At 38.5% G+C, this 24,830-nt stretch overlaps 2 protein-coding genes across 2 annotated transcripts in view; both read left to right on the forward strand.

Annotated features, from left to right (window-relative positions):
• Positions 1-14,802, forward strand: part of tbck (TBC1 domain containing kinase) — a 45,186-nt gene extending 30,384 nt beyond the window's left edge. The window contains exons 24-26 of the mRNA XM_053330096.1: positions 7,182-7,345; positions 11,084-11,243; positions 14,139-14,802. Of these exons, the coding sequence (XP_053186071.1) occupies positions 7,182-7,345; positions 11,084-11,243; positions 14,139-14,249 (435 nt within the window). The 3' untranslated portion in view covers positions 14,250-14,802. The remainder of the gene's footprint in view (positions 1-7,181; positions 7,346-11,083; positions 11,244-14,138) is intronic.
• Positions 14,803-15,096: 294 nt separating this feature from the next.
• Positions 15,097-24,251, forward strand: LOC128369133 (polyunsaturated fatty acid lipoxygenase ALOX15B-like). The gene is made up of 15 exons (XM_053330109.1): positions 15,097-15,121; positions 15,203-15,380; positions 15,633-15,837; positions 15,981-16,062; positions 16,278-16,400; positions 16,593-16,696; positions 17,070-17,236; positions 17,392-17,535; positions 17,844-18,047; positions 18,182-18,268; positions 18,354-18,523; positions 22,766-22,887; positions 23,031-23,131; positions 23,411-23,581; positions 23,728-24,251. Exons 2-15 carry the CDS (start codon positions 15,228-15,230, stop codon positions 23,905-23,907), a joined length of 2,013 nt encoding a protein of 670 aa, XP_053186084.1. The 5' UTR covers positions 15,097-15,121; positions 15,203-15,227; the 3' UTR covers positions 23,908-24,251.
• Positions 24,252-24,830: the final 579 nt, after the last annotated feature.

Genomic DNA, 24,830 nt, shown 5'->3' on the forward strand with positions numbered 1-24,830 from the left:
GAACTTGCCATACAAAGGTTTAGGGATTGACAGACGATGTGTACATCTTTATATAGAATTTAAATAAGACATGCAATTATATGTTTCCAAAGGGAACATGACAGCAGTGCAGGAAATGCAGACTAAATCCATGTGAGGTGTATCAAATGGAACTGCATGCGTGACTTGGTGTGGAGCTGTCCATGCTCTTCTCAAGTTTTGATTCCTCTTTCTGGTTTTGTCTGTTGTTTTCCACTGCTGAGCTGCCATTCGTTGTTGACCTTAAAAGACAGAATGTTGTCTGAAATTAGTTATACATAACCAGGGGCCATATGTTAGTTACGGGCAAATGTCTGAAAGGGTCTGCGTGTCATCTGCATAACTGTGATAGTCTACATTAGAGTTTTGCAGAATTTGACCCAAAGACAGCATATATAGACTGAACAAGAACTGACCCCTGAGGAACTCCACATGTCATAGCCACTCGATCAGATTCATAACTCCCAATGGTCACAAAATAACTCAGCTCTTCCAAGTAGGACCTGAACCAGTCTAGGACTGTTCCACTGAGTCCTGCCCATGTTTCCAACAGTATACTGTGATCCACAGTGTCAAACGCAGCACTGAGATCCAACAGGACCAGAACTGACACCTTGCCTGAGTCAGTGTTCAACCTTATGTCATTTAACACTCTAATAAGAGCTGTTTCTGTACTGTGGTTAGGTCGGAAGCCTGATTGAAATTTGTCAAAAAGGCCACTGGAGTTCAAGAAATTGCTGAGTTGATTAAAAACCACTTTCTCAACGATCTTGGCTATAAAAGGAAGATTTCAGATAGGTCTGTAGTTGGTTAACACGGAAGCATCCAGCACTCTCTTTTGTAAGAGTGGCTTAATGGCAGCTACTTTTAGGAGTTTAGGAAACGTGCCTGATTGAAGTGAGCTATTTATTACTTGTCGTAAATCTGTTTGGACAGAGTTCACAATAGTTTAAAAAAAATCTGATGGCATTGTGTCAAGACAGCATGTTGATGGTTTTAGATGCTGCACTGTTTCCTCTATGGTTTTTTGGTCAACTGTTTTATATTCTGACATCGCAGTTATTCCTGGGAGGTCTTAGGGATTGCGTCATTTTATTGTTTTTGTTGATTTGTGTTGATATTTAACCTTATTGACTGGATTTTTTCACTGAAAAAGCAAATTCATTGCATTTTTCTGTTGAAAGGAGTCCTGGAGTTATCTGTTTAGGGGGGTTTGTAAGCTTATCAACCGTAGCAAACACGTACGAGTGTTGTTGATGTTCTTATTAATAATTACAGAAAAGTGTCGCTGTCTAGCTTTGAGTAACTCAAATTACAAAGACTTTGTTTGTAGAGGTCAAGGTGAATTTGAAGTTTAGTTTTTCCCCAGTTACGCTCTGCTTTCCTGCATTCTGTTTTTAAAGCCTTTATCATCATAGTGTTCCTCCATGGTGTTTTAGGCCAGTGTGAATAAGATTGTGTATGTCAAGCAGAATGTATGAGTACCTGTAGCCTCAGGGGGCTCCTATGACCTCTTTTGTCTCTTTCACTGGCGATGGTTCTCACGTCGCTCAGCTGAAAAGTAAATATTATAGTGCGTTTTTTATGCAGTTGAGTAGATTATAATCTATGAGTGTAATTGAGTGAGACAGTTGTTTGAAATTAGATCCATATAGCCAAGGCTATGTTAGGCCATCTGTGAATAAGATTGTGTATGTAAATTATCATTGTTAATGTTGTTACTGTGGGATGAATCAGCAGGGGTAATCAGAAAGTATGACTACCTGTAACCTAAGGTGGCTCCAATGTCTTTTTCAGTCTCTTTCGGTGGCGCTCAGATGAAAAGTAAATATTTCAAATGCGTTTTTTATGCTGTTGAGTAAATTATAATCCATGAGTGTAGTTGTGTCAGTTGTTTGAAATTAGATCCACTTAACCAAGGACATGTTAGGCCATGTGTGAATGAGATGATGTATGTAAATCATAATTGTTAATGTTGTTGCTGTGGGATGAATTAGTTAGATAGGTAGGTATTTTATTACCATGGTAATGCTAGCAGGTAGTAAGAAAGTGACGCAGTAATATGTTTATGTTTATTTGTACATTAATTGAAATATATGCATATATACTGTAGGCATGAAAGGGTTAATCAGAAGGTATGAGTACCTGTAGTCTCAGGCGGCTCCGATGACCTCTGCTGTCTCATTCTGTGGCAATTATCCTCACAGCACACTGCTGAAAAGTCAAGACAGTTTTTTTAAATGAGATAATGCATGATGACACACCACTGGTTAACAACGTCAATATATATTAATAATGGGATTTCTGAAAAATGTTTATATAGGCTATGACACACAGACTAAATTTTAATATAGTGGACACAATGCCTGAAAGGGTTAGGCTTTACATCTTATGTTAAAAAAACAAAAATCTAAGTAATAATTTTTATATCTTGGTAAGGATGGGTAATGATAGAGGAACATGGGAATATTCATTACCTCAGAAAAATGTAATATTCTATGCAAGTATTGTCTGAAAAAATATATTTTAAGCTAATATTATATATTATAAGCGGTGTTACACCAAAATGTGTTACACCAAAATCTGTGACTGTCAGAAATGGTGACCTGTATTGCTGGCTCTCTGCTGAAGAAGTTGTTTATAAACCCACATTTCACCTTAACCTCAGTGGAGACCTCATGTCCCACTCTAACCTAATAGACAGTTGAAAAGGATATACCGGTATATACTTTATAGATATAGTGATTGCTTACTTTGCAGCCTGGCGTGTATTCGTGGTAACAATGTGATCCCGGACCCTCATTCATAAACCAAAGTTTTTGTTATGCAAGTTATTATTAACACTGAAACAAAACGGATCTTAACCCTGAGACGCGTATGGGTGAGTAACAAACTGTAGCTGTAGCAGTAGCCTCAGATAGATTAGGATTGTGTTTTGTGGTTTCTTACCTGACTTCTCTGGAGTTTCCCACCTTGCGTTAATGTCATGCGACATCGCAAGTATTTTCCAACAGTGATTTGCTCTTGTTAGGGTGTTGAAAATGGCTGTGACCGTGGATAAATATATCCTCTCGTTGTCTCTTTTCATCCCGTCATTCACGCCCCTACGTACAGCATCTCTACGCATATACGTCACAGGCTGAAAAAATAGTCACAGGTTGCTGTCGCTCCGGAGTCCCAAATAAAAAGTATAACTGCAAACTATTTATTTAACATTGAGATAGAAAGTTGACATGAAATGAAATGCGAAAAAAATGCCATATGCAATGGCTCGCTCCCTGAACCTTGGAGGAGACTGTTGGAGAAAGGTGAACGGACAGACGGACAGACGGAAAGACGGTATACGACAAACGTCTTTCTCTCCAATTATAGTAGTAGGATTTGTTCCAAAGTCAACAACAGTCAAGATCGCGTTGTCAGCAGATTTCACAGGGTAAAGCTGCTCCTATGTGATTATTGCAGCAATCTGTTGATATTATGATGATTGGTCAATGTCAACATTTTGTGATGAAAGATATTGACATAGCTGTGGCTTTACAGAGATTAATGATTGTAAAGTATATTTAAAACCATGATGTTTCAGCCTGTTCTGCAAATAGAGCTTGCTCAAAAACACAGTGCAATCTCTCCCGGGTGGTGTATATTAACACATGAATGTGTGGCAAGTTCAAACACTCCAAACAGCACTTTTATTAAATCCACAGTTGCAGCGATGACAGTCTCAAAGTCCAGACATTCAGGCTAGCGGATACAGATACGTTACAGGCCCAGGTAACAGGATACATAAACCTGAAGCAATAAAGCACTGACCAAAAAGAAAATTACAACTACAACAATCTGACAAGGGAACAAAGCATCTGGGCTATTGTGATAGCAATTGTGATTGCAGTGCAGATGGGAGTGGCAGGATCTGGGAAGAAAGAGGTAAGTAAGTCCAATGGCATCTGATGGACTGGTGGAAAATGGCAACTAAGGGGCCAGAGGAAGTGGAAATGTAGCTGGTGAAAGGGACATAGAGCCAGACAGCCCCCCTCAAGGGATCTATTTCAGACATCTCACCAGGCTTGCCAGGAACACCGAGCAGGGTAGATGGAGAGATCTGAAGGAGGGACACAGGGTCAAGTGGCCTGGGCGGTGAAGAATGAAGTTAGGGATCTCAGGTTGAGGGCCTGAGGGCTTGGACAGGGGCAGAGCAGGAAACCCAAGTAGACAGCCTAGGGGCAGGGAAGAGGTGGCGGGAAACCTCAGGCAGACCTATTGGGGCTGGGCTGATGGACCTAATAGTTCGAGTGGGTGACAAGGATGTTGGACCAATAGGCAGAGCAAGTCTTAAGGGAGACCAGAAGGCAGGATAGAAGTGCAGAGCACCTCTGGATAATGACTAGGAGGTAGGTCCAAAGGGTGGATTAGCTCTGGACAATGGACTGGGTGCTAGCAACAGGTGGAGCAGCTCTGGAGGACAGGCATGAGAATGACAAAACTTCTAGAGCCAATCTGAAGGTTGACCTGGAGGCTGACAATGTTAGTTGGACTGCCCTATAGGTCAACCAGAAGGCAGGAGAGATGGGCAGACTAGATGCCATGACATACTGTATGGGTACAGCCACTCTGGTGGTTGAGTGGACAGCAGGGCAGATAGGCAGAGCTGCTCTGAACGGCGACGTTAGCAGAATTGCTATGTCAACAATGTACGCTGGGCCACTTACGTAGGAGGTTGACGACAGATGTTGAGCTGCTCTGGAGTGTAGGACCTGAGGCTGGCGGCTCAAGTGTAGTACCAGAGGCCGGCAGCTGTAGTGCAAGACCAGAGTCCAGTGGGCTGGCAGTGGGCTGGCAGGGGATGCTGATTGGAGGTCTGGTTGGACATTGGCAGGGTCAGCCGACTGGGGCTCAGGTAGGGTATCTGCAAGGATGGCTGACAGGTGTTCAGGCACAGTGCGGCAGGTTTGGCTGACGGCTGGAGGTCAGGCAGGTCGCTGGCTGTCTGTGGTGCTGGACAGTGGAGAGATGCTGGGCAGTGGAGAGGCACTGGGCAGTGAATAGGCAACGGAGCCTCTGGTGCTGAGTAACAGACTGCTGGGCAGTGGAGACTTTGTGTTGCAGAGCTGCTGAGAGAGCCAGTGGTATCAGGAGCCACTGAGGATGATGTGACTGCAGTGCTCTACTTCAGTCATACATCAGTTTTAGCCACAGCTTTTACTTTTTAACTTTGAGCACAAAATTAAGTTATTTGTCAAAACAGTGCAGATAATCAACATTATTAAAAAATGAATACAATTATGAGATATCTTTAAAATGCAGAAATACACTGTAAGGTGACTTTAATGAACAGTTGGGTTCTTTGGCAGTCACACCCTGAATTACCATCGAGTTGAACTGTACTTCCACTTTTCATTCGCCTTGTGTCTTATGTTGCCTAAAATAGCTATTGTCATGCTTTCTGTAGATAATTCAAGAGTGCAGAATAAAGTTGTTTGTCGAAAACAATGCACCACTCCTCAAATCTCTTCCCTTCTCCCATTCTGACTGTTTATTGATGCAGCAGTGCACACTGCACCATGTAGAAATATCCACACAAATGTAAACTGCAGAGAACTGAGACTCAGCTATAATCACAATTGAAATTAGATACCTATTGAAATAATCAGAATATGAATATTTATAAGAAGCAAAAACAAAAGCCCAATTGTTTGACAAAATTTGAAACTTGTCTCTCGTCACAGTCTGCTGTCAAGTTTGACTTGAAAAGAAGGTTTTGAGACATTCTTAGAATGAAGCCTTAGTAAAACTGTTGAGAGAATATGAGTGTGAGTCAAAAAGCAAACCGTATATGATTATGGTTCGAGGGACAAAAGCTTTATGTAGAAAACTTTCTTGTCTAGCACATGTATTTCACAGATGATATACTAATTCAGTTGATATGATGACTTAAACTAGGTAGCTTTAGTTTAGTTTAGTTTAGTTTATTTGGATCCCCATTAGCTGTTACCCAGGCAACAGCAAAACCACCTCTATATAGATTTCATTCTATATTGGTCAACTGCATGCTCTTATATATTGTTAGAATGAGAGTGTGAAGACCACTGTCTTAGTTTCAGTTATTCCTGAAATCTGCATGCATATTGTAACTGCCATGGAGTTTTACTTGAAAAGCCAGAAGCTCTTGTAATTATATAGTGTAAAAAATAGCAACGTTGCACTGTAGGATGATACAATAAAAACTGTACTAAAACTTGGCAGTCAGGGTACTAGCTCAGCTGGACAATGAACGGAATCCTTCAAATAAATCCTTGCCTAGAGAAAAATCTTTAAATTCCTCTCTGGACTCACAGATGTGTCTGCTCTGCAGCGCTGACTTTTACACTTTTTGGATGGTGGAAGATTGTTCAGCTAACCAATGGAGTTAGCAGCTTTCAAACAATTTATTTCATGGATGGTGGAGCTTTGGCACTTAACCTATTGGATGTGCAGTTGGCCCCTTTCTGCTCTGTAAATGGCTTTTACACAGTGCGCTGAAATCCATATATAGTGCGGTTAGAATTTTTCTGGTATTTAAATTGTATACCAATTATTAGAAGTACCAGACTGCTGTATGACCACTCATAATCACACTACATGTGTTTATTAGTTATTTTAAGGGAGCTCAGAAACAACTGTAGGCATCAACAGTTTTTTCACATTTTATGCTTGAAATGATTTTGGAGCATCAATCGCTTACCATTGCAGGGACCGGGGTTCAGTCCCCTGCAGTCATGCCTCTAGCTTGGTGCTTTAATTAACTTATGTGACAGTGCAGGTGGAAGCTGGCAAATGATCATGTTTTTTGTTACTGCTATTGGTCAACTATGATGCTATCAGAGCTGTAATACTTTTTCTTGTGATAATAGAAAACACAATTGTATTCAGTAGGATATGGTATTTGACAAGGATGTTGTGAAATATTTACAATTACTGTTTTTTTCTAATTTTAAAGTAACATCAATATCCAACCTGACACTACATGGGAAATTACAGAGGGTATTCTTTACATGTTTCTGGCCTTTTTTTTACAAAGCCTACTCATCCAAATTCTGTTATTGAAATGGTAATCAGAAATTCTCTGGAAGCCTTCACTACAATTTGCTACCTCTTCATCTGATCTCTTATGATTTCTTCTCTTGTAGTCTCGGGAGCCTCTGGCATTATGTGACCTGAAAGCAGAAATATCACCCAGGATCTCGGCTGAGGACTTAATCGACCTCTGTGAACTGTCATTGGCTGGACTCACCAAAAGGAACAAAGCGGGCAAGCCCAAGATTGTTGCTGTCGACATCCGCAGCATAGAGGAGTATCCTTACCGTGTAGTTATGAAATGTACCTGCCAGTCCCTACCCAGATTGTCATGGTGTTTTAACATGACTCAATTTTTCTTGCAGATGCACATCAGGGCATAGTGTACACAACCCAGAGATTGTTTGAACAAGCTTGAAATGTTTCCAACAAAGCAAACAACAATGACACCTGTGTTCATGCTGAGATACGAAGTATTGCCAGAAACAGATATGATTAATTTGCAGAATGTGACGAAACAAACCTGCTCCAACTTGAAGCTTTACGTTGTTTGAGCTTAATAAATCTTACACTTCCACCAAAGAAGTAGTAGATAAGTTAAAAAAAATCTACTTCTTTCGTAATTGCTTCCATAAAAGAGAGCTTATTGTGGGCAAGGTATTTCTGTCATTAACCAAGTAGCTTCTCTCTTTCTCTACAATACAATACAATAGAATAATATGAACAACTTATGTTGCATAAATGAGAGGTCAGTCCCACCTGTATCTCAAACTTTCAAGACATTGAAGAGCTGTAAATCAAAATTCAATCTGATCAGTCTGATCTGTGTAAAGGCCAGGAGTCAGGGTCTATTTACAACTGGAAGTGGATACGCTGCATTCCACAAAGACATGTTCGGGAAACTGATGTGACTGCACCTCAAGGAGTTTGGCTTGCTCCCTAAGTAAATAAAATTAAGTCAATGATAAAATAACAAGAAACAATTAACCATGAAAACAGACTGAATTGTCATTAATCTCTGTGAAGATCGGCAGTGATAATATAGTTTTCGATTTTATTTTGTTTTTACAGTGTATAAGTAAAATATGTCAGGTAATAAGGGTTAGGGTTAGTACTACAGTGTACAAGTTATTTGGGGCAACAAAAGGTATGTGTGCAAAACTGCTGCCCTTCTGTATTTTTCCTGGCCATGTTAACATCAATGTGTATAAGCTTTTTCAAGAACATTAGATATTTTAAAGCAGATTCTTATGAGGACTTACTCTTAAAAGAAACAACTCTAAAATTGTTACATGGAATTTACTGGTTTACATGTCTGGCTGATGTGGAAAAAAACCTCAAATAACAGACCTACATCAGTTTTTTTTTTGCCTTTAGGATCCTTAAAGAAATAAATCAAGCTACAATACCATCTTCAACCCCCCTCCTCATGAAGTAAATGAAGTGGGTCGAGAAAAGCCTAACCCATGCATACAGGAATAATAAATAGCTTTCTTTATGTTGCACTAGTGACAGATTTATTTTGAACATGTTGAAGAAACGACTATAAAGCTGCTCCACACAGACTGCTCCTACTTTCTTGAACTCTCTTCCAGTCAGAAATATTAGGTTTACTCTGAAGCCAATAGCTACTATCTAGACTTGATAAACGCAGCAAGATTGTCCTCTTTTTTTAAAACCTCTTTTTTAACCTTTGTCTCATTCAAACCAGTAGTTGAAGTTGAAGGCTAAGTGTTTCCCATGCAACACACCATTCAGAGTTTTATAGAGCTGATACGTAGACCTACAGTAGCCAATTACAGTACCAATCAAAAGTATGGACACACTTTTGCAAATGGGAAGGTGTGTCCATACTGGTTTCTATAATGTCAAAGATGTAATCTCTGAATGTATTATTATATCATGTGTGTTATTACATAATATCACATCCAGCAAGTCTGATGTATGAAACGCTGTTCTCTTTTAGTTGTTGATGAATACTAATGTTTTGATTCACTCATGAATGAGGTTACTAAGGTCATGACACAAATGCAAAATTTTCATTGTTACGTACATGTATTGGGAAACCAGTCTCTTTATCACACAGTGCCTCTGATCTCTTGCTTACCTCTTGACCTGGTGCCAGCTTTTTGTGGAGTTTTGAAATTGAACCACAGGCACAGAGCGTAAAACAGCTTGGTTCCCATCAAAGGCGAGTAGGGGAAGATTGAGGAGGGATGATCCACTGCAGTTATGTGCTGCCAGATTCTACAACATTCAGTGAGCCCTTCATATCCACCCAGGCTGCTCCACCACATCCCACAGTCTCAGAGATGGGGGGCATTAAGCAGTGGAGATTAGCCTGTGAACTGGAGCAAAATGCACTCTTTTTGGCCTTTTTGCTACACCATCGTTTTCTTTCTTTTGTGGTATACTTGACTATTTTTTCATGAGAGGATTCATTAGTCTGGCCATTGGTGTAACAGTCAGCTGATAACAGACTTTTATTTTTGGATAAACAGCTGTTTACATACAAATATCTTTGCAATGGTTGACTAAAACTGGGTGTGCTGTTTTTGTGTGCATTTGCTGTCCTAAGAAAATCACAAGTCTCCAAAAGTGGCGATTATGAATTTATCCAGACAAACGGAAGGATTAACTCTGAACTCTTCTTCATGGTTTGAGAGAATTCCCTTGATTTTTAAGCCAAATAAACACTTTAAAAGCCTGTAGGGTTAGTTGAAAAAAACCATTGTCACAAACCTGAAAGAAAGACTGTCTTTCCTAGCTCACAATTAGGAGATACATGGTCTTTACATGACAGCAACAGTACGTAATATAGGTGTCCAGTACATTCAATATCCTCTTTATCCATCGTTTCTGTAGGTCAATCCCACAATTGCAATAAAATACAACTTTTTTTTTGTTGTGCAGGTGGGAGGTTTTTATTTATTATTAGGGGCATGGCAGCCCAGACAGTCGTGCCTACAAAAATTTGAAAACGCCTGAAAAAGTGAGCCTCACCCTTTAGCTCATCAGTGGAATGGTAATTGTCTGGGGACGTTAAAGAGCCAATAATCCATAAAGATTAGTGGATAGTAAGGATTTTGAAATGGCAGTCCCTCTATCCCCGAGCCTCCTGATAGACACCCCCTCCCCAGGCTAACTTGCATGGACAAAGAGGATTTGACCACTTTCACAGGATTAGACAACCCTTGTTTACCTTTATTATGATCTAGGAAAAGCTCATTTGTGAGTGTCCATGGTCACAAAACGTGGATTAAATTAAATTAATTGGGGTATTTAACTATTTTAAATGTTATTGATGCAACTGGTATGATTCAGTGAACATAGTGATTTGACTGAGAATGACTAAGAGCACCATTTGTCCTAAAATATGATGCAATGATGTATATAGCTACTGTCATCAGAAAACATATTTAGCTAGACATGAACTGGAATAATGATTCATTTTCTCATAATAATCATAGGAGACAGTGTCAAAATGAAACTCAGAATTAGACACTGTCACAACGAAACTCCTAATAAAAATGTCCGTTCTACATTCTGAGAAATAGGGCAGTCTCCTTTTCTTGAGAATTATTCAATTAGATACCATTCTGTGGTTGTTTGCGGTCACTGTGCTGATACTCACTCACTGTTTCTCCTGCAAATCTCTCATTTAGATCTAGTGATTTTCTTTGTTATCTTTTCTTTTCTCTCACTAATTTGCATATTTTATCTCCCATATGTTGTCTTCTTTCTCCTTCTTCCTTCCCAATTTGTTTTTTGTTTTGGCAGTCAGTCTGATAGGCAGTATAACAAGTACTTTAATTGGTCGGTTCAATGATAATTGAACTTAACTTGATATTCTTACTACTGCTTATTGTATCCATGTCATCTGTGATATTATTATAGCTCCCGTTAAATTTAATGCTTAACTGTATGAAACAAACAAGGATCATCTCATTCTTTGGCGTTTCAGGAAGGTATCGTACCTTTTCAAAGCTGTGTTCCTTAACCCTGCTGCCTTAAGCTTCGGCAGAGGCCATATCTCTGGCAGCATCAACATTCCCTTTAGCACAGCATTCAGCCCTGACGGTGAGCTGGTGCAGTGTCCTGCAACAGGAATCTTACAGAACTTTCGAGGACGTGTCATTGTTGTCATCAGCCATGCCATGAAGAGTGCTGCTATGGTGAGAAAGCGGCCATACACACACACTTGTAAATAATGTATCAGTATGATTTACGAGAAACGGGTTTTTATTCGTCACAGTCAGTCAAATATTTTAGATTACTGCATGATTTAAATTAGTCCTTAGTGTTTTTTAGCCTTAAATTATATGAAGTTTTGTATATATCAGATTCCTACTCGATGTACAGTACATGCATTCATGGCCTAATGACTTGAATTATCCTGGTCCCCACCCATATTAGACATTTCCACATGAAATTACTCAAAGATCACACCATTATCATAACTCACTGAGTGTTTCACAATACAAACGAAAAGCTAACATGCTCAACTCCTTTACTACTTTTAACGTGTTAGTAAGCTGATGACATTAGCATTTAACTTAAGTGACTAATCCCCCATAACCTCTGTCAAGTTAAGTTCACAGAGGTCTACACAAAATGTTGTCAAAAATTCTAATAAAAAAGCAGACTATACAAATCTTCAGGCAATCTTTCATCTTCAGGTGTTTGAAAATGTCTGATATACATAATAACCAAAACCTAATGTTTTTTCCTTTTTCTAAAATACAGTAGGACTGTGACAGTGGCTGAAACTGAAACTTACATAAATCATTGTCTTTGGCATTTCAGTGCGCAAAAATAACTTTTCTTGCATCAGCGTTACAGAACAGAAAACTACAGTGTATTGATCATTATAAATTCTCCTTTTGTGCTCTCATTGGAATAAATTATACAAATGTAAATTTAAAAGCTCAGCAGGGATAGCACTTCAGGCAACATCCCAATTTAGAAAAGAATTCCTTCCATATGTTGAAAAATAAGTACTTAATTGAAGAGACAGTCCTGCATTATTTTAGGAAGTATAGCACAAGTAGAAGATCTGTGTCTAAGTTAGTGACTGGAGTGTACAGTAAGTAAAGCTGTTTGTGAACTGTTCAATGCTAATCAGCACCTGTTCATAGCTCTAATATAAATTGTGGGCTTTTGCACACTAATCATCATGTGCTTTAAACCGAAGCATACTCATGACATCAGTGTTGTGACAGAGGCATGGGTTTTATCATTTTTCATCGTAATTATCATAGTTATTAAATATGATGGTTAATCATCATCTTTGTCATCACACAGGCATTTAATATCATGACTTTGATAGCATCATTAGAGACACACAACCCCACCCCCCAGCCAGCCCATCATGACCAGTCCCACACCTGAAACTCCATATCTGAATCTCTTGGTAAACCTCAGTATTTCATCAGATCTGTCAGCCATGCAGGTCGCGAAATTCAAGGTCAATAAAAGGACATAATTGTGCGTAAATGACATTCACATTTCAGTGGACTGCAGCAGTGAGCAGTGTCCACTCACTGTGTGGTCAGGCTTTACTGTAAACCTTTAACATTTGAACCCTAATGGCAATCAGAAGTCTTTTGTATCCATTCAAAGGTAATTGCACATTGTTGTGGCAATGTTCCTCTTAAGAATGGATGAACGTTTACATTGAAAAATGTATTACTCCCAGTTTACTAGGCTGAAGGATATACTGTTTGAAGTTCAGTGTTTGTACATACAGCCACCTGCGTCACAATCATTCCATATTCATCACTGTACTAGGTCTCTTAATGAATTCACCATATCTCTAGGGTGTTTTTTAAAAATCTTCTGAGAATTAAGAGTTGAAACCAAATCTTTTCTGCCTTTCGTCCCTAAGGACATTCCCTCTCTGCTTCTGTCTAATGAGTAAAAAGATAGATTTACAGTGACAGAGTCCCACAGCTCACCTTTGATGATACCTGTTGGGAACATTTTCGCACAGGAAGCGCAGTGCAGTGTAACATAATCTTAAGAAAATGAGAGTATAAGTTTCCATTTCACACATATTGCAGGTTTTTATATTTTTATTTTGTCTTGATATTAAGGGATCTGCATGATTGCATGTGGGCCTATTCTTCATTAATTGATTGATTTTGTTCAAACAAGTCATTTTTATCTCCTCAGTATCTTAGTACAGGAACTTTGAATATCTATGCTTAGAGAAACTGTATTACTAAATTTTACTGAGCAACATGGTCGTAGTTATCATCACTCTATTAATAGTAGTTATTATCACAATTCGCCTGAAATGATTAGTTTGGACAACAGAATGAATAACGCAACCATGCTATGATCATATCACATAACAATTCCACTCATTCATACTTTTATCAAAGCCGTGCCTTTCAGATAAAATTCTACTTGTTGGTCTTATATTGGATGACACAGCTAAAGTTCAGTGTCATGGGGTGGCTGTCTAAGAGCACCAAAGGGCTTGATTCACACAACGGAAGCTGAACTTTTGGCTGGTGCTGTAGTTATTCTATTCAGTGATCAAGTCAAGCATATTTTATTAATTCAGTCACAAACTTGCCTCAAAGGGCTTTAGAATCTGTAGAGTGCATAACACCCTATCTCCTCAAACCTTCACCAAAACACATTTACAGGAAAAAAAGGAATACAATCGTGTATCTGATTATCTAATGACAAAATAGTTGGTACACCATAATATTAGAGGGTACTTATAGTTTTTTTAGTTTTATTTATTACAAGTGAGTGCAGAAAAGAAGAGTGAAAGGCCCTTATTGTATTAAGTATGAGAAAGTCAGTTTTTGCGTTAACTGGAGGCAAGTTCACACCCGACAAAAATAATCTCTATCATTTTCACCTCATTACTTCCTTCTCAATCAATTTTTTTGTCTTGTGTGTATTCTGAAACAAACATACATGACAGTTTGCACAATGCAATGCTCACCTGTAATTGTGTAATTATGTTATTTCCATTGTGCATGTTGAAGCCATGCAAGGGGCCTGCACTTCTTGTGAAACCAGAAAATCACTTTTCTTTTTTTTCTTCCCAGTTTGCAGCACATCTGGTGAAGGTGAACTTCCCACGGGTTTGTATCCTGGATGGAGGGATCAACAAGCTGAAACCCACTGGACTCCTGACGGTCCCCTCTCCTCAGATCTGACCCCATACCCCAGTTATTGGTCAAATTCAGCTTCACTTTAAGTGGAGTGGAAAAGACTATATATTCTTTTCTTTTTTTTCTTTGAGTGGGAAAAAATGCTATCATTTTATTTTTTATTTATTTTTTCACAGATCGTAATTAAATGGGTGGGGAAAATTGCTTCAAAATAATAGTCTTCTTAACCCTTTTTTTGTATTTTACCCAAATATAGAGCAATTCGTAATGCATTTTATGTCTCACAACAAAAATGATTGATTTTTTTTCTTTGAAAAACTGCTATGTGTTATAGTAGCTTTGCACTGATAAATTGAGCCTCCTTTGACCAATACAAATAGCTTAATGTATGTAGGTTCTGAGCCAATTGATCTAGGGAACTGCACTGTATGCTTTTGTGAGAAAGATTAAAAATGACAAAGTGGTTTATGCATTTGATGATTTAATTACTAGTATTTGCATTAATCATTTTTACATGTCACTGAATTGTCTGTATATTCTACATATTTGTTATGTTAGAAATTCTATCATGTTGTTTCTATTAAAAAAAATGTATCAACTTCCTAGTTGAAGGTGTTGTTTGTTGTTTTGACTTTTAATTAGAACTATGATAAGTCAGCTAACAGTAGCTGGTTTATGTCATTGTTCTTTAAGACTACTGCTGCCTTCTGAGACCAAGGTTTTGCATCATCACTCTGGGGTTTTTGCAGGTGTAGCAATTATTCATAATCAAATCCCATCTCCAGAAATCTGGTGAGTAATGACTGGACACTCCCATAAAACTGTATGTATAAAAAGAGGAATCAGTGGTGATGGGGAAAGCATTGTTCACCCCAGGAGTATCTTGGTCTTGGTCTTAACCACAACCCTTAACAGAAGTAAGATAGTTGCTTTTTGGAAAGATTTCTATTAGAGACTATTGGACTGTAGTACATTACAGATACATTTGTCTCCACCAGTATACTTCTGCTTTCAAGAGTGAAAATGGGTGAATATGAAGTGACTGTCTTCACTGGAAACATGGCCTTTGCCAACACTTTCAACAACGTCTTTATTAAGCTGGTAGGCACAGACGGGGAGAGCGACCGCACATGGCTTGTGAACATTACAGGTCCTGCAGCCTTCAGACAAGGAGCAGTAAGTCTGAAATATCCCTTCTATTTTTAAATGTATAACATGCTTCCTTAAATTTGCCTATATGAGTTTATATTTGATATATGAGATTATAGCTGATGTTAATCAACTCAGCTACAACTCCACAACCTATTCTCTGCAGGGAATTGTCCACCATTGTACTTTGAGTAATAGTATGCTCATTATTGAGGTGACAGTTCAATTCTGTGTTAAATGTGCTTCATCTGTTGTTTTTTTCTTCTTTTATTACTCCAGGTGTCTAGTTTTTCTGTAACCTGCCCTACATCTATCGGAAAACTAGTGCTGATAGAGCTAGACAAAAAGCGTCTCCCACTGTTCCCCGATGATGCTTGGTTCTGTTCCAAGGTGGAAGTAAAATCTCCAGAAGGAGACATCTACAGCGTTCCCATCTACCGCTGGATCAGTGACAGCGAGGTTCACCGGTTCAGTGAGGCAACAGGTTTGTGGAAATTTGCTTGTCTGACATGCTGTACACTTCACTGACCACAGAGGACATGAAAGAAAGACAGGCTCTGCAAGCTAGACTTTAAATCATGCCTGTATACTGTATCAACAGTTATAAGCCTTCTTTTTTCTTGAAAGCTCTGAGAGTCTATGATGACAACCATCATCTTGGCAAGTACACACGGCAGCAGGAGCTGAAGCAGCGAGAGAAAGACTATCGGTGAGAGCTCTGTTTGCATGTATTGTAGCATCATTTAAAGCCCCAAACTAAAATGCATCCAAACATCCTACACTTTTGGTTTGGTATATTCATGACATATAATGGTAAATTAACCATCATACAAATACTTAGTATTTAGAGTATATTATGGTTGCATTCTCTAAATTTAAACTGTCAAGTTCTTCACAAAGCTGCTCTTCTCTGTTTTTACTCAGCTGGGATGTGTATGCAGAGGGACTACCCCACACTATAGAGGCCAAAGACCCTCTTTCTCTGCCTGCTGAGGTCCGCTTCTCCTTCACCAAGAGGACAGAGATTGCTTTCATTCTAGCCACAGGGTGAGGTCCTACCTGCTTTCCAGTCAAAGTGATTTAATGAAACAGTTTAACATTTTGGGAATTACACTCATTTGCTGAATTGCAGGAAATTAGATGAGAACATGGGGTAGATAACATTCTCATATCTGTCTGTTAAATATGAAGCTAAAGCCATTTGCATTGTTACAGTCAGCCATTGTTTTTATTTTCTAGGCTGGCTGAGCTGAACTTGAAGGGACTGGTTGACAGCACAGAGAACTGGACAGACTTTGATAGTATTAAGCGGGTGTTCTGCTGCAAAAGTACTGACATATCAGGTATTGCCCTACAATGGTACAATAGAACTCCTAATAGCTCATTCATATTATGCCATTTTTGGAAGATTTGGCAGAGAAGGGCGCGCAGGTGGTCGAGTGGTTAGAGCGCATGCCACAAACGCAGCCGACCCCGGTTTGAATCCTGGCCAGAGGTCCTTTGCTGCCTGTCACACTCCCCTCTCTCTCCCATGTTTCCTGTCTGTCTACTGCTTAATAAATGCATCTATGCCAAAAAAAAAGAAGGAAGGAAGCATCTATGTATCAAAACATGACATTTCCTTCTTACTTTTCAGCCTTGACAATTACATGTAAGCTAGAAACTAGAAACAGCATCCAGTAACCAGTATGAAGTTAATCTCTGCTCTCTTTACAGATTATGTTGAGGAACACTGGAAGGAAGATGCGTTGTTTGGCTACCAGTTTCTAAATGGCGCCAACCCCATCTTGATCCAACGTTGCACAGCTCTGCCTAAAAACTTCCCTGTTGATGAGGCCCGTATGACTGACATCATCAATGCCAGCCTGTCAGGTGAAATGAAGGTGATTATTTTTTTCCTCATTCTCCTGGAATAAGTAAATTGTCTCCCATTGATCTTAATATTAGAACCGTATGTTAAACTTGGAATTTATAGACGATCTCAACTGATTTAAAGTGCCAGTCATAAGTTTGTCATTGACACTAAAATTTCAAACAGAAAGGCAACATATTCCTGTGTGACTACAAGCATCTGGATGGAGTGAAAACAAACACCATCAATGGGAAGAAGCAGTACTTGGCAGCTCCCCTCGTTCTGCTCTACAAAACACCCGATGATAATCTGGTGCCAGTTGCTATTCAGGTAAGATTAGCACACAAATGTATCTAATATTCTAGCTGTAAATAAAAATTAAAAACATGAAGTAGATGGTAGCTAAGACATGAGTTGGTCATTTTCCTTCATCTGCTAACAACTGACAGACTGGCAGTCTGACCCAAACACAAGTCAAGTCAGATCAAGTCTGACCTCTTTAAAGTCTTTACAATCTGTACATCAACTGTCCTTTAACCTTCAATTGGGATTTGTTTCTTTTAAACAGAAAGAAATCATTATTGACCAGTACTGATCATGGATTGCATGACTTTATTCATGAATGTCTTCTTCTGTAGCTTAAGCAGACTCCAGGAGTTGACAATCCCATCTTTTATCCAACTGACTCTGAGTATGACTGGTTGATGGCAAAGACTTTTGTGAGAAGTGCAGATTTCAATGACCATCAACTCAACACTCACTTGCTGCGCACTCACCTGCTGGCTGAAGTTTTTACAGTGTCACTACTGCGCAACATGCCTATGGTGCATCCTCTGTACAAGGTAACTAAATGGGAGAATACTGATCGTACTGCAGTTTTTTTAATCCTGTACGGACTATTTTTGTGTATTTTGGTATTGCAAGATTTACTTTATTAGGCAATACTGTTACTAACACAGTGTAATCTTTTCCACAGCTCCTCATACCTCACACTCGTTACACTCTGCAGATCAACATATTGGCTCGACTTGTCCTTATATCTGAGGAGGGAATATTCACAAGGGTAGGAGAAGACCAATAGGCAAAGAAGACCATTACCTTAACAATGTGTCTTAACTATACTCCTGACATTTCTAACTGTTCCTTAGCTTGCATCTTCTGGTGGAGAGGGAATGGTCACAATCCTGAGGAGATCACTGTCCGCAATAACCTACAACTCCCTCTGTATACAAAACGACATTGCTGAGCGTGGGCTACAGGACATACCAAACTTCTACTACAGGGATGATGGACTCAGGTTGTGGGATATCGTCTACAGGTAGAGCATTGAGTTTATGATTTATACTGGTGCAAAATGATTGTTGATTTAGTGGCGTGTAGTTATCGTGCTACACTGCATATGGAGACAACAAAGTAAAGTGAAAGTACTAAAGTGAAGGTGTGTCCAAACTTTTAACTGGTATTGAAACTACAGTGGTGTCATACAGAAACTAAGCAATCAAACTGATCACATGCTGTCCTTGACTGAAATAGTGGTAACAAGGACACGGTCAGATTAGCTGGCCAGCACAAAGGCTACACATCTGAGTTAATGAGATTGTGCCAGCAGTGAACACCAATCCTCGTAGAAAAGCAACCACAAAATCAGAGAAACTAACGAATTACATTTACTTGCCTTACTGTAATTGAGTAGTTTTTTGTATAGGCTACTTGTACTACTTTAAAAGTAAAAATATGTAACTTTACTTTTACAGAAGTATGCTTCACACATGGTACTTTGGCTACATTTTAAATCACATCCATTACTGAGTAAAACAGTTTTTGGCCGAAATTTAATAAAACATTTTTTTTTAAAAGCAAAGGGGATGTACAGAAGCGTTAACTAGCATTATACAATAACTTAACATTCATTAAGTATTGCAGCCTATGACAACCTGGCAGCCAGCTCTCATAGCGACAAATAAACCCTAACAGAACATTACAAACTCACATATTTATGGACGCACGGTAAAAGAAATGCCCATTAGACGTTGTGCCGTCATCGGTCTCACTCTGCAGGTACAGGCACGCAGTGAGCATGATGCATTCATGTGTAAAGGACAGCGTCGGACATGAGAGAATAATTGAGCGAATGGTGCACAGAGGCACAGCGTTTTTAACAGGGATACTTAAGAGTTTGGTCTTCTTTGGCTCATTTAAAGAAAAGTTATTGCGCTTGTGACCTTGACCCGTATTGATTTATAGGTTTGCAGTATGGTTGTTGGTGAAAAAAAGGATGGTTTACAGCAGGGGCAATCGTAGGATCAGAACTTTAGGGAGGTCAGCTCCTAATGCAAATTTCACATTCAATACCCTGCTAGTGTTTGAAAAAAAAAAACAAAAAAACCCAACCCCAATAATAGGCTAATTCAGTGTTTCCCACACAATTTTGAGAGACTATGGTAGGCTCCCTTGCAAAATGTTCTTGTAGGCTTACATTTTTATACATTTTTAGGAGTTTATAACTATAAACATGTTGTCCTTTAAGGACTATTTAAACCAAACATATATTTTTCTACATTGTTTCAAGTTTGCATTGTTTCTTCAAATTACTAAACTTTGCTTATCAATAAAATACTTGACTTCCAGATTACTTAGAAGTAGATCAGGATCAGAGTTGATTTATTGGAAGGATGGAAATAAAGAAGGTCTCTCATTAAGACTTTGCTTTTTAAACTGAACCAAGCAAAGCAACATAATGTTGCTGCTGCTGTTTTACACAGCACAGGTGTTTCAGATTCAGAGGTTTGAGGTGGAGCTGCAGGGTTGAGTGGAGGTGTGTGGGGAAGTTTATTAGTGCTGTTGAATGTAACCGCTGTGAAACAATAAGAAATTAACGTTTTATTAATCTGATTCGCCGGCTTTCTTATTGTCACCGCTCCCTCTCTCCATTCACTCTCTAGCTCGCTCGACCGATCCGGTGTTTCGGTTTAACTGGTGACCGTATTAACTGGTGACTTCCTCGCATTACAAGATACGTTACGAGAGGTGAATGAGTCTTCTGAACACAATTGAACTTTAGCATAACTTAGATAGTAAACACAGATGAGTATTTAAAAAGGATTAATCTACTAAAGGCTTTTAAGCACGGTCACCAATTAAACTGAAACACCGGCTCTGCGTGGACGTTTACTGGCGGGGCAACTTTGTCCCTCCGTTCAGTGTCCGGAACTTTTATACAAAACAGAGGAACAACCGGAGAGCAGCGGCACGTAATGACAGCAAACTATAGAGGCTGACGTTAGCCTCTCGTCCTCTCCTCTGTCTCAGTGGGGGCACCACAGTCTACCTAGTTAATGGGAAACACAAATAATTTATTTAGCCTATTTTTAGGGATGCTGAGATCAAATTTAGGGTTGTTAGATCATCCCTAAAAAGGGTCTAAAATCTCCCTTGGTTTAAAGAATCCACAATTTATGCCACCTTCAATTCAATGGTTGTGTTGTTTGAAAATGTTTTATGAGATGGTCTACATAGGATAAATGTTTTAAATATCATGTGTGATGTGATATATTTTATTTTGTCATTGCACTTTAATTTGTAAATTTATAGGCTACTTTTACCATTAAAACAACTATTTAGAGATGTATGGGCCATCACCATTTCCTTTTTGCGTTACACAAGGGACCCCAAGTAACCATTACTCTTAACAAGCTACTTTTTACTTTTACTTGAGTACGTTTTTAGGCCAGTACTTTAATGTGTAGGGGAGACTGGGGACAGTTACAACAGGGGACGGTTGCAACCGTAACTGAAATAATTATTCAAATCAGAAGCATGCTAGAGTGACACTGCACATGCTCAGTTAGACCCTCTGCCCACCAAAAAGAGAGAGGCCATATTGAGCATCTGGTCCTGCTTTTATCAAGAAAAGTTGTGACATGGTTAGCATGTGTCAATGTCAGAGTGGCTGGCTAGCACATGATGTTTTGTCATGATTGATGCCATGGGGACAGTTGCAACTGTCCCCATGCTAAGTTGGCTAGTCATATCAAAACAGACCACAAAACAGTATTTTTGAAGATTGTAAGTTCAAAATAGGCACAATTCATGTATTGTATTGTGCCTATGGTCATGATGAACAGAACTGGCAATGATATTATAAGACAATGAGAGACTAATGCTATTGATAAACTAAATAATTCCCCAAATATCCCCAAATAGTTGAGCAAAAATGAGAAATGATTGTTCTATCTGTTGTGCTATGGGACAAACTAGCCACATACATTTTCCTGTGAAAACAGGAGAAAAGTCAATTTATTTGTTGTCTTCTAGTAAATAAATCATCTAAAAGTAGAAATTGTATTCTGTTTGTTTTCAGTATGCCAAGAGTGAGGAAGAGAGTCACTAACAGAGGGGTTCCCCTCAATATTTTGGAACGAGCCTCAGATATTGTAAGAGATGAGGGCAAATCAGTCAGGGCAGTAGCCAAGGCCTTCAACATATACCACATTATTCAGGTTCCACAAAAAAGAGAGACTTGCAAGCGGGACATCAAATAAGATACCGCTTGCAGGGTATTGGACCAGCAAAAAAGTATTCTCAGAGGACCAAGCAAATTATTCCATTCTTCTTTTCTCACACTGAAGTTTTAATATCTTCAGTAACATTTGCACATTGACACAAGGTAGGCCTATGATAAATATTATGTGGGTTTCTGTGGCTTTTTTTCTCTTCTTCCTCTTTTAGGTCTTTCTCTGTTCTTTACCAATGATTTTTTTTTTTTGCAATTCTGTCAGTTGAACCCACTTAATGCAATATCCTCTTTGTGTGACGAAATATATAACATACAAATAGTTTATAATGAGCTTTTGTTGGGAATGTTTCAAAGAGGTGTTTATTCTGTTTTATAATAATTTTTGATTTGTGGTGCTGTTGAATTTTACTGTGTTGTGTTTAGGTGAGAAGTGTTTCTGAAATTTACAGTAGTCTGCCCTGGCTAATGTAAGTAGGATGGATAGAAATGCTTCTCAGTATTTGACACAACAAAATGACAAGTACAGTAATCAAACATCCCAGGACTGAGCCTTTTCTACAAAAACAAAGCATCTGTTTTAATATTGCAGATCATGTGTTGTCTTAGTTTTAACATGTTTCAACCCATTAAGAGCAATACTGTATCATTTATTCTATGTTTCTTTTATTATTGATTTTCCCTTTAAATATCAAGTGGTTTTGGTGTTAGATGAAGAAGAAGAAGAATATTAAGAGAGAAAAATTACAGTACAGCCATACTATATCCCCAACAGGTGGTATCTGTTGAAGACTTGAATTAGGATCTGTACGGGACTATATTGGGAAGAGAGAATTTGAGATATCCCTATTTGAGATATTAGAGCTTCAATTAAAGTTATATGATCCACTGCATCAACTATTGCTGTGAGGTTCTATAAATAATTCTCTGATGTCTGCTGCAAAAGGGATGGCCATTAAATTATCTTTCAAAAGGGAGTGTTTCTACTACAGCGTGCACGAAACATCTATAATCTAGAATAAATAATACAGAACACATTTCTTATAGGTTTGTGCAGGAAATGCTCTGCTACTACTACAAGAATGATGATGAAGTCAGACAAGACACCGAACTGCAGAAATGGATTGGGGACATTTTTGAACATGGATTCCTTTCCCAAGCAGGCACAGGTGGGCTTTAAAAGCTCAATCTTCATGATATATGTTGTGTTATATTCTGATGTATATACCATTATATTATCATAATGCACACATAAATCAAACTTTACTTTAATCATCTAAATGTAACACAGATTATTCTCTCTAATTCTCAGGAATTCCTCAGAAATTCTACACTGTGGCTGAGTTGGTCAAGTTTGTCACCATGGTGCTTTTCACCTGCTCAATCCAGCATGGATCTGTCAATGGTGGACAGGTGAGTCATTGTAATGCACCAGGATGATCAATTATAATATTTAAATTTTAGTCGTAGTAGTATAGTATTGATTAGGTTTTGTAGTCTTCTCAGAACTGAAGAGAGATTAATGAATTATGCCCAAAGAAATAACATTGGACATTGCACATAAAAAAACACTGATTTTAAATGTACATTTTGCTGTCTGGCTTTAAACGGTCATTACTAAAGAGTTCCAATAATACTAAAATAATGTAAATAATCCATACCATATTTCCATTAATAATGGATTGATTGCAGTATGACTATGGTTCCTGGATGCCCAACACTCCTATCACCCTGAAACTTCCTCCACCAACCAAAAAGGGGACAACAAGCGAGGCCATGATGCTGGAGACATTCCCGGATGTCAGCACAACAGTTAATGGAATGGCCATCATGTGGCTACTCGCCAAGCAGTCCTCTGACTTTGTAAGTGCCCAAATTACATAAACCACATTTAAATTTCAGTTTGTGTATAGTAGGTAAATATGTCATTGAGCCAAGATTGTATGTTTTACTAGCATTAAAGGGTTCCTGAAGAAAATGCATTTTGAACATATTGTTGCTCTCATCAGGTCCCTCTTGGCCAATACCCAGTGGAACATTTCAGAGAGGAGATTCCGTGCAGGCTAATAAAGGAGTTTCAAGAAGAACTTGATGCTTTAAGTGCAGCCATCAAAACCCGAAACAAGAATCTGGATATACCTTACACATACTTGGACCCAAAGGAGATAGAGAATAGCGTTTCCATCTGAATATCAGAAAGTTTGACCTCTTAAGCTGTTGATGAAATTTAGACTCACATTAAAAAAAGGTGAACTGGTGGGAAGTACTTCATGCTCTGTTTTGTGCTAGCGTTAAAATGAGAAGAAACTACTGTTTGTGATAATCATATGAGGATTCATGATGGTGAACTGTGGTGAGAAATTAGCATTTTAAACCATACATGAAAATACATTGCAGTTTTTTTATAAATTGCATAAAGGTGAAAGACATGTTTCTTACACAGAGTGTGAAAAAAGTTGATTTTATTATTTCTTGTTTCAATATAAAAATGAACTAATCCATAATTCTCCTATGAACATATGTTTGCTCTGAAAAATGTAACTGTCCGCATGTTACATCTGTGACCATTAAAGCTTGATCTGTACTTGAGCTTGTGTGGACTGACTGAGATGTTCTAAAAAATGACATTTTGTCATTAAAAAAAAATACATTTTAATCATTAGAAATGCTAGACAACAACATTGTTTAAATGTGTTTAAATGAGTTACAGCTACAGAAAGGTGACAAATCAAAGTAAAAACCTGAATAAATGGGTGGAGAAACATAATGAATGGAGATGTTTCAACACTGGTGCACTGCATGGTACGATTAAGCAATTAGTATCCAAGCATGCTCTATGCCATGTATAAAAATGCTGAACAGGCCCAGCCAATCCTGCTTTTGTATCAAGATGACACGAGGAAAAGATCTGAGTGACTTTGGGACACAGATGGCAAGAGCATCAGTCACAAAGTACCATCAGCCATCAGACTGTACAACACCACAGCTCCCAGTACCTCCCACCCGCACTAATGTTTTGTATATTTATTTTATAGTATTTTGAGATGGTTTTATTGTTTTATTTTATTTTATTTTATTGTATTTTTACTTGGAAATACTATTATGTCAATTC

The sequence above is a fragment of the Scomber japonicus genome, chromosome 2, assembly GCF_027409825.1.
Source record: "Scomber japonicus isolate fScoJap1 chromosome 2, fScoJap1.pri, whole genome shotgun sequence".
In the NCBI taxonomy this organism is placed as follows: Eukaryota; Metazoa; Chordata; class Actinopteri; order Scombriformes; family Scombridae; genus Scomber; species Scomber japonicus.

Coding starts and splice junctions, on each gene's coding strand:
- LOC128369133 (XM_053330109.1), top strand. CDS start 15,228: ATGGGTGAATATGAAGTGACTGTCTTCACTGGAAACATGGCCTTTGCC. Junction 16,401..16,592: donor GCTTTCATTCTAGCCACAGG/GTGAGGTCCTAC, acceptor TTTATTTTCTAG/GCTGGCTGAGCTGAACTTGA. Junction 23,582..23,727: donor CCAAGCAGTCCTCTGACTTT/GTAAGTGCCCAA, acceptor TGCTCTCATCAG/GTCCCTCTTGGCCAATACCC.